The 15132-nt window shown below is 40.4% G+C and overlaps 1 protein-coding gene across 2 annotated transcripts in view; it reads right to left on the reverse strand.

Annotated features, from left to right (window-relative positions):
• The window catches only part of Ogt (O-linked N-acetylglucosamine (GlcNAc) transferase), a 63556-nt gene that overhangs the window by 25714 nt on the left and 22710 nt on the right, over window positions 1–15132 (reverse strand). For both annotated transcript variants that reach the window (XM_004646786.1, XM_004646785.1), the window contains exons 6-14: window positions 13390–13469; window positions 12557–12752; window positions 8952–9092; window positions 7956–8056; window positions 7677–7830; window positions 7485–7586; window positions 5599–5778; window positions 4623–4781; window positions 4386–4475 (exon numbers count right to left, since the gene is read on the reverse strand). In XM_004646786.1, coding sequence (XP_004646843.1) covers window positions 4386–4475; window positions 4623–4781; window positions 5599–5778; window positions 7485–7586; window positions 7677–7830; window positions 7956–8056; window positions 8952–9092; window positions 12557–12752; window positions 13390–13469 — 1203 coding nt within the window. The remainder of the gene's footprint in view (window positions 1–4385; window positions 4476–4622; window positions 4782–5598; window positions 5779–7484; window positions 7587–7676; window positions 7831–7955; window positions 8057–8951; window positions 9093–12556; window positions 12753–13389; window positions 13470–15132) is intronic.

Raw genomic sequence — 15132 nt, forward strand, 5'->3', positions numbered from 1 at the left:
TAAAGACAAGTCTATCAAAATAATTGGAGATTTCTAAGCATAAATCTTTTTGGTAAATTTGTTTTAATTTTTATGTATTTGGCACAGGGTCTCACTCTGCAGCTCAGATGCAGCTTAGACTTGGAGTACTTGTCCACTGAGATTACTGGTGTGCGCTACCACAACCAGTCTCAGTGGCTGGCTCATTGTGCTCAACATGATGCAGCATGTGGTGCCAGGAATCAACCCAGGTCCCTGCGCTTGCCTAAGCAGGCGTTTAGTGATATGTATCACTAAAGTGATACACTGAGCTATCTCCCTGGCCCTTTTTTTTTTAATGTATTTGGCACAGGGTCTCACTACACAGCTCAGTCTAAGTGCCTGCCTGGCAAACACAAGGCCCCGAGCTTGATCCCTGGTACCACATGCCATGCAGGCCCTGAAACTGGGGGTGGTGACACACACCTGTAATCCCAGCATTGGGGAGGCTGACATAAGAGTATCACTATGTCTGAACTTTGTAGCAAGACCCTGGATGGAATAAATTTTTAAAAAATAATAAGAAAACTGAAGTGAAGACTTTCCACAACAAAGTCCTAAAGAAACACATGCCCACTAACAAAATAGCAGAAAATACTTCAGGGAATGAATCCTAGACAGAGACAGGGAGAGCAATGGAAAGCCTTCCTGAGCAACAACAGCCCAAAATAGATATAAAACTGGGAAAGCAGTTAAACAAAAGGGGAAAAATAAAGGAATAAGCAATGGACAAACAATGCAATGACAGAATTCAACAACTTTACAGCAGTGATGGTGAACCTATGGCATGTGTGCCATGATAAGTAATTTGTATCAGTGAAGTCACTGACTTCAACTGCTTAATCAAAATACAAAGACTGGCAGATTGGACCAAAATCAAAATGGAACTATGTATTATTTACAGGACACAAAACTCCAAAAGAAAGGACAGACTAAAAGTGAAAGAATGGGAAAAAGAAAAAAAAAAATCATACCATTCAACCAGAGCCCCCAAACAAGCAAGAATAGCTATTCTATTTTCGGACACACTGACTTCAAGTCAGAACTAATCAGAGCCTGGCGTGGTGGCACATTCCTGAAATCCCAGCACTTGGGAAGCAGGAGGATCCTTGTGTTGAGACCAGCCTGGGATACAATGTGAGCTCAAGGCCAGCCTCAACCACAAAACCAGAGCCTCTCAAAAAAAAAAAAAAAAAACCAGCCACTATACACTGGGAAAGGGAATAATCCAACAGAAATTGAGAATACTAAACATCCATCAAATGCCCCATAAAACAAAAAATTACTGAACTTTTAAAGCAGACAGACGCTAATATAATCATAAAGGGGGACTCTGATACCCTACTCTCACAATTAGATCAGCCAGATAAAAATAACAAAGAAACATCAGTTAAACCACATCACTGAACAAATGTACTTAACAGATATCTACACAGTATTTCATCCCACAACAGAACACTTTTCTGAAAAGCACACAGAACTTTCTCCAAAATACTCTTAGGCCAAAAAAGCACACATAATTTAAAAAATGAAATAAAGCCTTCACAGTATCAGATCATAGGAAAATGAAGGTACAAATCAACAGTAAAGGGACCAGGGAGACAGCTCAGTAGAATAAGTGCTTGCCTGGCAAGCGCAAGGTCCTGAGTTCAATCCCCAGTACTGGGGAAAAAAAGCAAAGAAGCCACAGAGACTATGCTAACATGCCAACACATGAAGATTAACATATGATTAGCTGGGTGTGGTGGTGCATGCCTGTGTTCCCAGCACTCAGGAGGCTGAGGCAGGAGGACTGCTGCAAGTTCAAGGCCAGCCTGGGCTACAGTAAGTTCAGGGGCAGCTGAACTATACAGCAAAACCCTGTCTCAAAAAATAAATAAATAGGGGGCCTGGCCCTAGCTCAGTAATTTAAGTGGCTTCTTCCACAAAGCTGTCAGCCTCAGGTTGCTGGAGTTCGAACCTCACAACTCTCCCGCTGGCCAAAAGTGCCCTGAAGGCATTCGAGGAACCAAAAAAAAAAAAACAAACCTTATTCCTTGGGGCTGGTGAGATGGCTCAGTGGTCTAAAGCACCTACTTAGAACAAGCTTAGCAAAGCACAGGGACCGCGGTTCAATCCCCAGCACCACATGCCAGCCAGCCCCGCCCCCTGGTGGGCTGAGCTGGCCCCACACACACACACACACACACACAATAAATAAATAAATTTTAAATAAATAAATAAATAAATAAGTAACACATAACTGAAAATCAGTAGATCACAGAAGAAATCAAGAAAAACATAAAAAAGTTCCTAGGATCAAATGAAAATGGAATCACAACATACCAAAAATAATGGGACATAATGAAAGAAATCCTAACCTAATGATACATCTTGAGGTCCTAGAAAAGCAAAATATGAAACTAATGAGAGGTAAGAAATTATCAAAGGCTGGGTGTGGTGGGGCATGCTTGCCATCCCAGCACTTGGGAGGCTGAGCCAGGAGGACTGCTGAGAGTTCAAGCACTTGGGCTATAATGTGAATTCAAGGCCAGTCTGAACTGCATAGATAAATCCTATCTCAAAAAGATCAACAACAGGGGTTGGGGAGATAGCTCAGCAGTCTAAGCACCTGCCTGGCAAGCACAAGGACCCGGGTTCGATCACCAGCACCACATGCTGTGCCAGTTGCAGAACCCCAGGCACTCTGAGTGTGGTGGTGCAGGCCTCTAATCCCAGTGCTGGGGTAGGTGAGACAGGAGGGTCACTCGGAGTCTGAGCTGCATAGCAAGACCCTCTACCAAATAAATAAATATTAAAAAAAAAATCAACAAAAAAATTAAAAACATCAGAATAGTAATTAAATAACATTGAGACAAAAATAAAAATACAAAGGATCAATGAATTAAAGATCTGGCTCTTTGGAAGGATGAGATAGGAATCTGAAGATGAGGGGAGATGGGAAAGAGAAAGTAAAAAGGATTAAGATGCAATATATATATATATATATATATATTAATTACCCCATGATCAATGTGATTAATACGTACTGCAAAAATATACTAATAAAAGGAGAAAAAAAGATCTTGGGCCAAAGCAGCTAAGTCAAGCTGTCCCTAAAATTTGACCCATGGATGACTGAGATGTCTATATAAGAAACAAAATTGTTAAAAAAAAAAAAAAAAAAGCAAAAACATACTCATCAAGAAAAAAAATACAGCAAGCACATAAATAAAAACATCAGCTGGGCGAGGTGGTGAATACCTACAACCCCAGCACTCAGGAGGCTGAGACAGGAGGACTGCTCTAAGTTAGAGGCCAGCCTGGGCTACAAAGTGAGTTCAAGGCCAGCCTGAAATTCATACTGAAACCTTATCTCAAAAACAACAAGAAAGAAAAAGAAAGCCAGCCATATAGCTCAGCAGACTAAAGCACCTGCTTAGGCAGGAACAGGGACTGGAGTTCAATCCCCAGCGTGCTACGATGGCCCCACCCACGGGGCACACTGAGAAAGTGACTGAAACTGGGCATGGTGGCTCTAGCCTATAATCCCAGAACTTGGGAAGCTGAAAACAGGACGATGTAGACCCTATAGATCCTGTACTAAAATAATAAATAAATGAAAGAAAGGCAACAAAAAGCAAAGAATCATAGGTCACTTATTTTCTTTAAATGGTCCAATTATTCTTCATTTTGTTTCATCTATCGGGTTAATATTTATTAAATAACAAGTGCTGGCACAATTCCCATAAGAGATATACATCTGAGCACAAATATAGTTCATTTCCTTTTGGGGCGGGCATGTACACGCACACATGCATGCGTGTGTCCATGTGTGCTACTACAGATTAAATCCCGGAACCTTCACACTGATCTACATGCCTTAGCCGTTTTGTTATGTGACAGAGCCTTGCTAAATTCATGCTGAGCATGAACTTGAAACCTTCCTGCCTCAGTCTCTCGAAGTGCTGGAATTACAGGCCTCTGTCACAACATGACAGGCTCTTTCTGTTTCATTTCCAACCTCAGGAAAGACATGGTAATAATAAATGTAAATGACCAAGGAAATAAGATGAAAGCAACTGCCCAAATGTAGTACTTCATGTTTAACAGCTGTGATAAAAAATACCAACTACAGCCAGTTATGTTGGTGAAGCACACATATAGTCCCAGCACTTGGGAAGCTAAGCCAGAAGGATCACAGCCAGGTTTGAGGTCAGCCTGGACCATATAGTGAGACCCTGTCTCAAAAGCAAAACAAAACCCACCAAATACATTAACATATGAAAAAATATGTGAAGGTCAAGGGTTCAATCACCAGCACACAAAACTATACACCAACGGTTTCACTCAAAATAAAAAGTTGGAAGTATGAAAGTTTTACTTACCTGAGAAAGATCAATGAAATGATTGGCTTCTGCCATAACCTTCACTCGGAAGTTTGTACCATCATCTGGACTCAGGGCATAACAGAATACCTGTGAGGCAGCATAGTGTATTTAATGAACTTGGTTCAAATTTCTTCCAAAAGACACTGGGTCTAACATTTAAAATAACAGGAAAGTCACCATTAAGGGTATTTTTAAAAATATACACTGATTATCTCTAAAGGAACACTATCTTACCTCAAATTTATCAGGATTGTGCATGCCTGGAATAGACTGCATAAGGTGAGAAGTAGGATGATTCCCAAAGTCAGAACTCACATATCCTACACGCAGTCGACCATCACTAAGCTTCAAATCTTTTGGATGTTCATATGGTGGTTTATGAAGGACATTAATCTACCAACAGAATTCAGCACTCATTAGTAAAGTTGAATCTATATGTAAATTTTTATCCACAGAAACTAAAACCAAGCCAAACCTACACCTCACACTTGTTGAGTTTTGTCCAGAATACTTCATCTAATTGACATAGCTAGTCTGAAATAATTTTAGCAGTGTGGATAATATGCTTTATACTTGATCTGTTTCTAAATCCCATGAAGTAGTTTGAGCAAATCTAAAACTTGTAGAAATGTACATAGAACATGAAAACCCTTAAAGCACTTTAGAAAATTCTGTAGGGAAAGAATTTTTAAAAAACCAAAATTATGCCTAGCGTTAGAATCTACTCTCCAAAACAAACTTTAACCTTTAATGAAAGTGCTCTAAGTCTCAAAGATGAGTACCAAATACCACACACTTGGTTAAACAGTAGTTTTCAACCTAAAGAAAAACACCATCATTCAATCCCCAGTTCCACCAAAAAAAAAAAAAAAGGACAGACAGACACCATCACTTATCTGTAAGTATTTAAGAATTCCACCCTATAATGTACAGAGGATTATGCTCAAGACAGGGTACATTAGAAAAGATTTTCTGGGGCCAGGGAAATGGCTCAGTAGAATAAGCACTTGCCTGGCTAAGTGCAAGGGCCTGAGTTCAATCCCTGGTTCCACCAAAAAAAAAAAAAAAAGATTTTCTGAGGGTACTGACAAAATTTTATTGCTCAACTTGGGTGATGAACACCTGATAATTCATTAAGCCATATATTTGCTTTACGCAGTATTCTGCATGTGATTAGTTTACAACAAAAGGACTAAAACAAAAAGCACACCTTATCCAAACAAAGGTTCCCATGCCTCTCAGCAATAGCCTTCCTGAAGCCATGAGAAAGAGGATACAGCATACTGTGATGAGGATGCACAGAAGGTAATCTATTCTTCTCTAATTGGTCAGCCACAATACTGACCAACTTCTTCATTCGCTCATCATAGTCTGTCCAATCACAGACAATCTAGAAGAAAACAAAGTTACTATCTAGAAAGTAGTATCCAGCATTTAATATTTTACACATCTACATCTTTAATCTAATACAACATCAGATAACCTATTAAAAACGCTGTTTCAGCTAGAGCACACCTGTAATCCCAGCACCAGGAAGGCTGAGGCAGGAGGACTCCCAGGTTCAAGTCCAAGGAAATTTAGCAAGACTCTGTCTCAAAAATCAAAAATAAGTGTTTGCCTTGGCAGCATATATGCAAAAATTAGAATATCAAGACTGTTAGCATCACCTCAGCACAAACATGACATGAAAATTCATGAAGCATTCTGTAACTTTTAAAAGATAAATTTGAGCCATTTGTAGGAAAATGGGATGCACCCTGAGACCATAATTTTAAGGAAAATAAGACACACAAGCTTAAATATTGCATGGAAAAGACAAAATAAAGACTAACAGGTAATGAGAAACAGGGAGATAGATCTTTTGCAAAAGAGAAGAGGACAGAGATGGAGGAAGAAGAAAAGGGAATAAAAATATGAATTAAGGGGTTAGGGAGATAGCTCAGTGGTCTAAGAGCCTGCCTGGCAAGCTCAAGGACCCGGGTTCAATCCCCAGTACCATATGCCATGCTGGCCCCGGATCCCTGGGTTCACTGTGCCACCAAAACCAGGCATGGCGGTACATGCCTGTAATCCCAACACTGGGAAGGCTGAGAAAGGAGAATCACTACAAGTCTGAGCTGCATAGTGAGACCCTGTACCAAATAAATAACTAAATAAATAAAAGATTTTTTAAAATGAATTGAGATGTGCTACATACATGTATGAACTCCCCCATGAGAAATACTATGTACTGCTGACACATACCAATATAAACAAAAATTAAAGCTGGGCATTGTGGGCCAGCCAGATAACTCAGCGGATTAAAATACCTGCTTAAGCAGATGCAGGGACCAGGGTTCGATCCCCAGTGTGCTGTGCTGTCCCCACCCCTGGGACACACTGAGACAGTGATTGAGAATGGGCATAGTGACGCACACCTATAATCCGTGCTTGGGAGGCTGAAAACAGGAGAATCACTACAAATCCAATCTGTGTAGTAAGACCCTGTACTAAAATAGTTTTAAAAAAAAAAAAAAAAGCTGGGCAGGGACTGGTGAGATGGCTCAGTGGTCTAGAGCACCTACTTGGAACAAGCTAGGCTAAGCAAAGCACAGGGACTGTGGTTCGGTCCCCCAGCACCACATGCCAGCCAGCCCCTGCCCCTGGTGGGCTGAGCTGGCCACACACACACACAAAAATAAACAAAATAAAATAAAATAAAAAATAAAAAAAGCTGGGAATTGTGGTACATGTCTATAATCCTGGCACTCAGGAGGCTGAGGCAGGAGGATCACTGCAATTTCAAGATTAGGCTAGACTACATTGTGAGTTTGAGGTTAGTCTGAACTATATAGCTAAACTCAATTTCAAAAACTCAAAATAAGTAAAAATCTAAAAATAAGTAAAAAATTTAAAAAAAATAAATAAAATAAAAATAAGTAAAAAATTAAAAAAGGGTTGGAAGCAGCCCAGTATAAAGGCTCTATATTCAATCCCTAGTTACAAATCTAAACCAAACCAAAAACACTGTCTCTTTTAGCCTAGATTATTATAGCACATAACAGTTCAAAAGTGATTACCACACTGAAATCTAATTACTGGTCTTTTATTCTTTACCTGCAGGCAATGAGCCAAGTTACAATAAGCATCAGGAAAATCAGGCTTAAGTTTCAGAGCCGTGCGGTAAGAAGCTATTGCTTCTGGAATATTCCCTGAATCCTAGAAATAAGTAAAAGTGAAGTGGTAAGAAGTTTTCTAAAATTAAGTATCCCATACTAAGATGGCACACCTCACAGGCAACAACAGTACCTTATGAATGGAGGCCAGATTGCTGTGCGCATCTGCAAATGCCGGGTTAATCTGGATGGCACGAGTATAACACTGCAAGGCTCCCTGAACATCCTGCATCTCCTTCAGAGTGTTTCCCATGTTAGAATAGGCATCCGCAAAGGTAGGGCTTATTCTGAAGGACAGGATGGACACAAGTTTTATTTATCTAGCACAAACTTTCAATTTGTTGTTAACAAAGCCATTTTACTTTAAAATTACAAGACAATTATAAAAGGAAAAAGGCTGTGAATTCCTTACCGAATAGCTTCCTTATAATGCATTAAAGCTTCCTGCAGTTTGCCCTGCTGTTGTAATACACTCGCTAAATTGGAATGCGCAGCAGCAAACTCTGGAAAGACCTACAGAGTCAAGATCATAACCAAAGTTTAAAAAACCTGTGAAAACAATAGCACTAACTTCCTCTAACCCTAAGATCTTTGTTCAAATACCCCTAAACTCCTATCTTTTCCAAATCTACTTATTAAAGCCCTAATGGCTCAATTTCTAGCTCTTTTATCTATTTTATAACTGCCCCAAACATGAGCTATATTTCTTTGCCTAGTTTATGCTGACCTACCCCAGCAACACTGGAATCTCTTTCTTCTAAACTCCTACCACAACTACCAACCATCCTACAGCCACGATGCCTTGAAATTACTGTATACACTCCCTGGTAAGTACTCTTCAACTTCTCTCCAAAAACACTCTTACTAGGGCAAGTGTTGTGCCACACACCTGTAATCCCAGCACTCAGGAGGCTGAGGCAGGAGAATTGTTCAGAGTTCGAGGCCAGCTGGGCTACAAAGTGAGCTCAAAGCCAGCCCGAACTGCATAGCGAGACCCCGTCTCAAAAGAAGAAAAAACTCTCTATTTAGGCTTGGATTATTATAGCACATTAACAGTTAAAAAGTGCTTATGACACTGAAAAGTAATTACTGGTCTGTTATTCTTTACCTGCTGCAGGCAATGAGCCACATTACAATAAGCATCAATAAGCAACAATAGTTTACTTTTTGATTTTTCTGTACAAATCCTATCTATCCATAAAATACTGAACTCTGAATTTAAGGATTTTCTTCAGTCACACAGAACCTCACATGTATCTCAGGTACTCAATTATGGGTTCAACAAACAGTCTTCTTTTAAATGATCCAACTACTATCTTTCACAAAAGATGTGGATGGCACAGCAAACTTAACTGCTTTCCCTCTATTGTCTCAGGCTAAACACCCAGCCACACCACCCTCAACATACTTCTAATGCTTTACGATACAAACGAACTGCCTCTTCAATATTTCCCTGTTCTCGTTTGATATTGGCTAGATTATTGAGAGAGTCAGCATGAGTGGGACACAAACGGAGAGCTGTATTGTAACAATCTTCTGCTTCCGCAACCTAGAAAACAAAACAAACTCTTCAAAAACTATACAAATGAATCACAGGGCTATCACTGATATTGTTCTGACAATTTTCATAATTGCTTAGTTAGGCCTAATGTCTGGTAGTACTCCAGAAAATGGATACAGTCAACCCTCAAGTTATGACCTGCCTCATGTGTCAACAGACTCAAGTTTCAGTGTGAGCCCAGGTGTGTGGGTGGGGAGGGGAGGGTGCTGTGATTTCATCAGTGCTTTATATAACTGTTATAATTACTGCTATCAAAATGGCCCCCAAAAAAGCTAGAAAAGAAGTTCAGGGGAAAAAAAAAGTAGTAGTAGTTCAGGAAGGAAGGGAAACGAAAGAAAGCAACCACGGCTCAGGGATATAGCTCAGTGACATAAGCACCTGCCTGGCAAGTGCAAGGTCCCAAGTTCGATCCCTGGCACCACCAAAAAAGAAAGCAAGCAAGCAAGCAACCACAATTGAAAGAGAATTGTAGAGAAATATGAGAGTGGCATTTGTTTAACCCAACTCACTAATATGTGCATGTCAAAATCCACTATCTTAACAATCTTATGGAGAAAAGATTAGAAAAAAAAGATTCATATAAGAAAGCTAGTGTTACACTAAAAGTGTTACTCAAGTTAGTAAGTTACAATCAGTAGTGTTAGTGTGGATAAATGAAAAGGCAGATGGCAGGTTATAGCCTGAGTCTATAATTTGTGAAAAAGCGAGGGCTATAAATTCAGATCTTATAAAGGATAATCCATCAACGAGTGATCATGGTGAAACACTTCATGTCACTAATGGGTAGTTTCACCATTTTAAAGCAAGAACTATGGTTCATGGTGTAACCAGGCATGGTGAAGCAGCCAGTGCTGACAAAAAGGCTGCTACACATAACCACTTCCAAACAATGACACAGAAAAATCGCTTTTGCTCTCAAGTTTTCTTTTTTTTCTCTCTCAAGTTTTCAACTGTGATGAAACTGGCCTTTTCTGGAAGAAAATTCCTAGGACAGCATACATTACCCAGAAGGAAAAGAAAACACCAGGCCGCAAACCCATGAGCGAAAGGCTAACCTCACTGCTGTGTGCCAGTGCGAGTGGTGACCTCAAGATAAAGCCGGGGCCAGGGAGATAGCTCAGTAGAATAAGCACTTGCCTAACAAGTGCAGGGTCCTGAGTTCAGTCCCTGGTACCGGAAAAAAAAAAAGACAAAGTCTGTCCTGGTTTGTCACTGAGACTCCTAGTGTTCAGAACATACAAAGCCCTGAAGAACAGGTAGGGGTCAGGTGGAGACCCAGTGCACAAGCCTGGGGAACCAGGGTATTTTTTCTGGAGTGGATCAGGAAGGCCTTCTGTCCTACTGTTAAGAAATATCTGAAGGACAAAAGGTTACCAACCAGGCCTCTCCTCATTGTGGACTGTGCTCCTGCTCACCCATGAGATTTAGAAGAATTGGCTGAGGAATTCCCAGGGCTCTCAGTCAAGTTCCTCCCACTTAACACAACTCCTCTACTGCAGCCGATGGACCAGCAGATTATAGCTAATTCTGAAAAGCCATACTATAAGTAACTGTTCCTAAAGTGCTTCCAGATGGTCTCAGATACAGGTTTAACTCTTAAAGAATTCTGCAAGAGAACCAACCAAATAGCTCAGCGGACAGGTTCAATCCCCGGTGTGTGATGCCAGCCCTGCCCCTGGGGCACACTGAGATGGCAACTAAGACTGGGCCTGGTAGCACAAGCCTGTAATCCCAGCACTTACGAGGCTGAAAACAGGAGGATCACTACAAGTCCAATCAGTGAGTGATACTCTGTAGTCCCTGTACTAAAATACAAAAAAATTGAAAGAAAGAAAAAAAAAAAAGGGGGGGAAGGTGACAGCAACATAGCTCAGCTGTCCAAAGTACCCCTGCTTAAGCAAGGGCAGGGACCATGGTTCGTTCACCGGCACCACATGCCACAGTAGCCCCACACCCAGGGAGGACTGAGCCAGCCACAAAAAAAAAAAAAAAAAAGAATTCTAGAAGGATCATTACAACATCCTTTCCTGTGTGGAGTTAATTTGAGAAATTATGGGCCATTCTCTCTCTAGGGACACTGAGACCTGCCTGGAAGCAAGTGTGGGCCACGCATGGTGGCATACACCTATAACTGCAATACTCAAGAGGCTAAGGCAAGAGGATATCTGAGTTTGAGGCCAGCTTAGGTTATATAGTGAAACCCTATCTCAAAAAAAAAGCGTGTCCTCCCTGGCAAGCGCAAGGGCCTGAGTTCAATCTTCGGTTCCGCAAAAAAAAAGTGTGTCCTAAAAGTATATAGGACAGAGACTGTGAAAGCTATGTAGAGGAGCCTGAGCCTTCAGTTGACCCTGTGGTTGATGGCAGTGTCACCATAGCAGAGTCCACAGGCTTGCGGGTAGACAGTGGTGATGTTTAGAAACTGGTAGAGGAATACTCAGAGAAGCTGTCTACAGAGGAACTTCAGCAACTTTTGGCCAAGCAATAGACAATGGCGCTGAGGAGCTTTCTGAAGAGGAGGGGAGTACCAACAAAGTGCAGAAAAGTTCTTTTGAAATAAGGAAATCTGAAGAATTGGACAGCGCTACAAACATTTACAGGGAAGAACCACCCAGACAGAAAGAAAGTCAGTAGTTGCATTTACTTGCCTCATGACAATGTCACGTCATACTACAGAACAGAGTTAAAGAAAAGACAGAGGGGCCAGCGAGATAGCTCAATTGATTAAAGCACCTACTTAGGCAAGCTTAAGCAAGTGCAGAGACTGCAGTTCAATCCCTGACACCACATGCCATGCCAGCCCTGCCCCCAGGGTGGGATGGGCCGGTCAAAAAATAGAAAATAAAAAAATAAAGACAGAGACAACCTTAGACCAGGTCTCAATTCTGAGACCTAGTGAGCCAGAAGCAGGTACTAGTTAGTAGGCTACAGATTTCTCCCTAGGAGAGAAAGGACACCAGAGCCAGATTCCTGACATTCTTATGGGAAAGGACTCTCACTCCAAACAGTAGCCACCTTCCACTTCATCCTCCCTTCCTGCAAGCCACAGGTGTCAACTTGAAAGGTGAGTGCACTATGAAACTGTCTCTGGTAAACCTGGCACATTTTTATAACCTTTTGATGAATACACTAGGAAGATTATTGGTGTTTGTGGCAAATTATGCATAACAAACAACCCTTTTTATTATGAAAAGGTTAGTTAAGGGGTGCTTTGAGAGACTGGGAATGTGTTGTATTTCCATTATTTTTTATGAGAAACACAGTCTTGACTTACAACCCGCCCCTGCAAATGAATTAAGTTCATAAGTCAAGGGTCCACCATATTTCCCAGTATTCCTCCCATTAACCTAAATGCCAAAACAACACCAATATAACCATCTCAATACTTAACAACAATATGTATGAAAAAAACTTCCTTAATTCTACCAAATAACAGACTGAGTAAAAATCCTTACACTGCCTTTCTCTTTGAGAGCATTGGCTAGGTTACAGTAAGCATCAGGGAAATGAGGTTGCAGTTCAATAGCTCGCCTGTAGGTGTCTATCGCCAGATCGATCAGGCCTTGCTCATAATATACACAAGCCAGGTTGCCGTGCACCACTGCGTGATTTGGACTCAAGCTTAGGGCACGAAGATAAGCTGCCACAGCTCTGCAAATAAAACACACACACACACACACATAAAAAAACGCAACTAATTTTGACTGGATGTTCTGTTATAATTAATTCATGCTATACTATACAAAAATATAGTAACTGTAAGTACATTTCATGCTATAATACTTAAACTCAAACCAAAATTACACCTTAATAAAATGTATTTTTACCCTGAGAAACTGTTTATTCACACATAACAGGCTTTCCTTTGACAACAAAAACAAGTTGGAAAATCCAAATTTAGCAGCTTTAAGAATCAGATCAGGGGCCGGGGAGATGGTTCAGTGGAATAAGCGCTTCCCTGGCAAGCACAAGGGCCTGAGTTCAATCCCCGGTTCCACAAAAAAAAAAAAAAAATCAGATCAAAAGAAATAATTTAGTCTAAGAGATAATAATTTCAACAGTTTTAAAATACAGGTAATTTCAACCTAACTCACAGTGAGAAAAAGGCTTTCAGGAAAGGCAACAAGGAAAAGTCAGGCAATAGTATCTATGAATTAAAGCAGCAAACTCTAGCAGACAAAAACAACATATTAGGACAATGTGTTTCAACGGGCTACTGTCATTATTTCTCAGCCCAAACTCTTAATGTACTAAGAACCCAAGAAAATTTAATAGAACAATCTCTTACCTGTCAAAAATGCGCGCCTCTTTCAAGACATTTCCTAAATTGATATAAGCATCCAGAAAATTTGGGTCAAGGGTGACAGCCTAAAAATTACAAGAGAATTACTTAAAACGAGTTAGCTTTTTAACTTCCCATTTACAATTTTTAATTCTAAAAATCATTTTAGATCTCTAATTACCTTTATTGGACAATTGAGATGTTTTATTTTTTAAAAACCTGATTATTTAGCTTCCTCTCACTATTTACAAATGTCAATGTCATCAAAATAACTTCTCACACTAAAAGGTAGCTCAGTAGGGTACTTGCCTAGCACACACAAGGACTCAAGTTCCGTCCCCAATACCACAAAAACAAAAAACTTCTCACGTCACATGTTCTTGTGAGCAAAATGAGTCCTGAAGAAGGAAATAATTAAAAACTGGATCTCCTCATTTTACTGAGTACTTCCTGTAACTGGCCCTGTTACTCACAATTAGACTCTTTCAAAAAATAATTGCCAGCTGGGTAGGGGCACACATCTGCAATCCTAGTAGTTCGCAGTCTGAAGCAAGTAGGGTTACCAAGAATTGAAGGCCAGCCTGGGCCACATAGTGAGTTCAAGGACAGGGTCAACTACATAGAGACAGATGGATGGACAGACAGAAGGAAAGAAGGGAAAAAAAGGGAAGAGGGAATGAAGAAAGGATGGAAAAACAAGCATGAAACTCTTAATGTAAAGGAAATACAACTCGATACCCATCAGTAAGATACACTATATCAAGGAAATACTAAATAGTTTTGCCAAATAGTTTGTTTTCCTGACTCAGGCTGCCTTTAGGGTGGGTCTGGGGATCAAACCACCGTCCCCTGTGCCTGACTGGGTTTGCTGGAGCAGGCACTTAAACAACTGAGCTAACCCACAAGCCCCCCTCTCCAAATAGCTCTGAAACTGTCCTAAATTTGGCTGAGTATACCTAGAACAAATTCTCAGGCTGGCACTATATTAAGAATTTATCTCCTAAAAAGACTCCTGGGCACTATCACAGGCTAGTTAAATCAGACACTCTGAAAATGGGGTCAGGACATTCCTATCTAGTACAAGTTTCTCATGTGCAATGAAGGTAAAGAGCCACTGATCAAGAATGGTATTCCAGGAGCTAAAGTATGCAGCTCAGCGGTAGGGTGCTCATTCGCCTAGCATGCATGAAGCCCTGAGTTCCATCCCTAGCACCAAGGAAAGAGACCCTTCAAGTGTGGTAAGAAGGGTGGTAAATGTGAATGTTAACCAAAATACTGAAAAGATAAAGGTAATGAACGGGTAACTGCAAATATATTAAAGATTCCTAAAGAACACTTCCTCTTCACTTAGATGGCAGCTCTAAAACAAAGTGTAATGTACTCAATTTTAATTGTCTGCAGTGATAGATGACTACTCTAAAAACCTTTTAACTTACTACAGAAATTTCCAAACACACAAAAGCAAAGGACTACAACAAAACCTCAGGTTTCTGTTACTCATCATCAACAACTGATAAAACATTCAATTTTACTAATCTAATTTACTAATTTACTAATCTAATTTCACTAATCTACTCCTTTCCTTCACTTTCCAGATTATTTTGAAGCCTTGACATCTCACTCTATTTGAAAATATTGGGGGGGGGGAGTATTTCAGTATACAACCCAGGAATAAGAAAAGAATGAGTACCTGTTCCTTATTATGCCTAAGATGTTTGAAATGCAGTGAGATAGTGAGGTTAAGATTGA

This window comes from Octodon degus, unplaced genomic scaffold (genome assembly GCF_000260255.1).
Source record: "Octodon degus isolate 3935 unplaced genomic scaffold, OctDeg1.0 scaffold00280, whole genome shotgun sequence".
Taxonomy (NCBI): domain Eukaryota; kingdom Metazoa; phylum Chordata; class Mammalia; order Rodentia; family Octodontidae; genus Octodon; species Octodon degus.